Below are 1,560 nucleotides of genomic sequence, written 5' to 3'. Positions count from 1 at the left end.
GCCACGAAGAATTGAGGCAGTTCTGAAGGCAAAAGGGGGTCCAACCCGTTACTAGCGTGGTGTACCTAATAAAGTGGCCGGTGAGTGTATATTGACAATGCATTTATAACTATCAACATAAACAATGAAATTTGAACAAGTACCTAATATCAACAGTGTGGTGAATTTGCGCTTCTTCAAAGTTGTGATGACATAACTTTTTTTTTTACATAACTAGAGAGGCTCAAATAAAACCAACTGTGTGCAAAAACGAACGCCGAACAACCATGTGATGGCGCTTTGTCGCTCGACAGCGGACCAGACCATACTGCAGGCTTAAATGTGCCCCAAAAATCAAAACGAGCCATTATCAAATTACCATTTCAAAATGTAAAGCTCCTGACTTCATGTCATGAATTATTTCTCATACCAAATTTCTAGCGCACAGAACTAGTAACTATCCATGACAAGTTTGCATGAACACAACACAAGGCTACTCAGTGAGATAAAATAATACAACTGTATGAGGATATTTTTAAGTTGACTTAACAACAAAAAAAAATCTATTTCCATTTCAAAAAAGCTATCTGCATTTTGCCTCGACTGTCTGCATACAGTAACATTTGTAAGCAAGAAACACTTTTTTATCGACATACAGTATTTCCAACATGTTACTCCATTCAACATCTAGCCTTACCAAGATTTGGGTTCTCCAAAATGCAAGTAATTGATGCTGTAGAGGTCCATGTCTTCGGTGTGCCACGCAAAGGTAGTCTTCCACATACCAAAATACAAGTAGGGTGTATTCACACCCTCAATGGTGATGCCACTGTCACGTTCCACAGTATCCAAAATGGTGCCCAAGTGGCAAATGTTCCATTCTTTGATGTCCTGCCAAAGTAGAGCAAAACAAAACAAGATCAGACCAGACTAGGGATGCACAGATGCTGGAAGTGCCTATAGATTCTGATACCATCTGCAAATCCTGAAGTCAAACTTGAAAGTGTACCAATACCAGAGTCCTAATACRACTTTACAGCAGCCTAACATTCACCTCTCACTCGAGCAGTCAGGCAAAAGAGGAGCAATATCAAATTTATGGAGGCATTTCAAAGTAAACGATTATGACAAAATTACAGTAGAATACAAATTAAACTCAGCCAAGCTGTCAAGAGAAGAGACAAAATCTAAAACTTTTACGTAGTTTGATAAAGCATTTTTGGGATGGGCGATAAGAAAAATATATCCTGATACAAGCATTTCATATCAGGTAATATTTATAATTGATTCATTTCATTAATTGATTCATATTTTTCAAACTAAGCTAAGAAGTTAACCAGAAATGGCATGAAAAATAAACAACCATCGCCTACTGGGAAGACAGGAGTGCTGAGCCTTAGAGATGGCTGTAAATGAATGCTGCAGGTTTTGTGAGACACATTTAATTTAATTTGGAAGCCTCATCAACAAAGACTGAATCACTTCCTCCGCTGCCATTGCTAAAGAGTAATGCTGCGTTCACACCGAACGCGATTTCAGCTTCAAAATCGCAGCAAACGCTGAAGTTGGTTGCTTGTGCAC

The 1,560-nt window shown here is 38.6% G+C and overlaps 1 protein-coding gene across 1 annotated transcript in view; it reads right to left on the bottom strand.

Moving 5' to 3' along the window:
- LOC106531977 (lysine-specific demethylase 4A) overlaps positions 1-1,560 on the bottom strand; it is a gene marked incomplete in the record, with an annotated part of 49,458 nt that overhangs the window by 35,272 nt on the left and 12,626 nt on the right. The window contains 1 exon segment of the mRNA XM_014027941.1: positions 677-870. Coding sequence (XP_013883395.1) covers positions 677-870 — 194 coding nt within the window.

Source organism: Austrofundulus limnaeus, unplaced genomic scaffold, assembly GCF_001266775.1.
Source record: "Austrofundulus limnaeus strain Quisiro unplaced genomic scaffold, Austrofundulus_limnaeus-1.0 Scaffold700, whole genome shotgun sequence".
In the NCBI taxonomy this organism is placed as follows: domain Eukaryota; kingdom Metazoa; phylum Chordata; class Actinopteri; order Cyprinodontiformes; family Rivulidae; genus Austrofundulus; species Austrofundulus limnaeus.
Note: the sequence above shows the minus strand (reverse complement) of the source record. Positions and strands in the feature narration are given on the sequence as shown.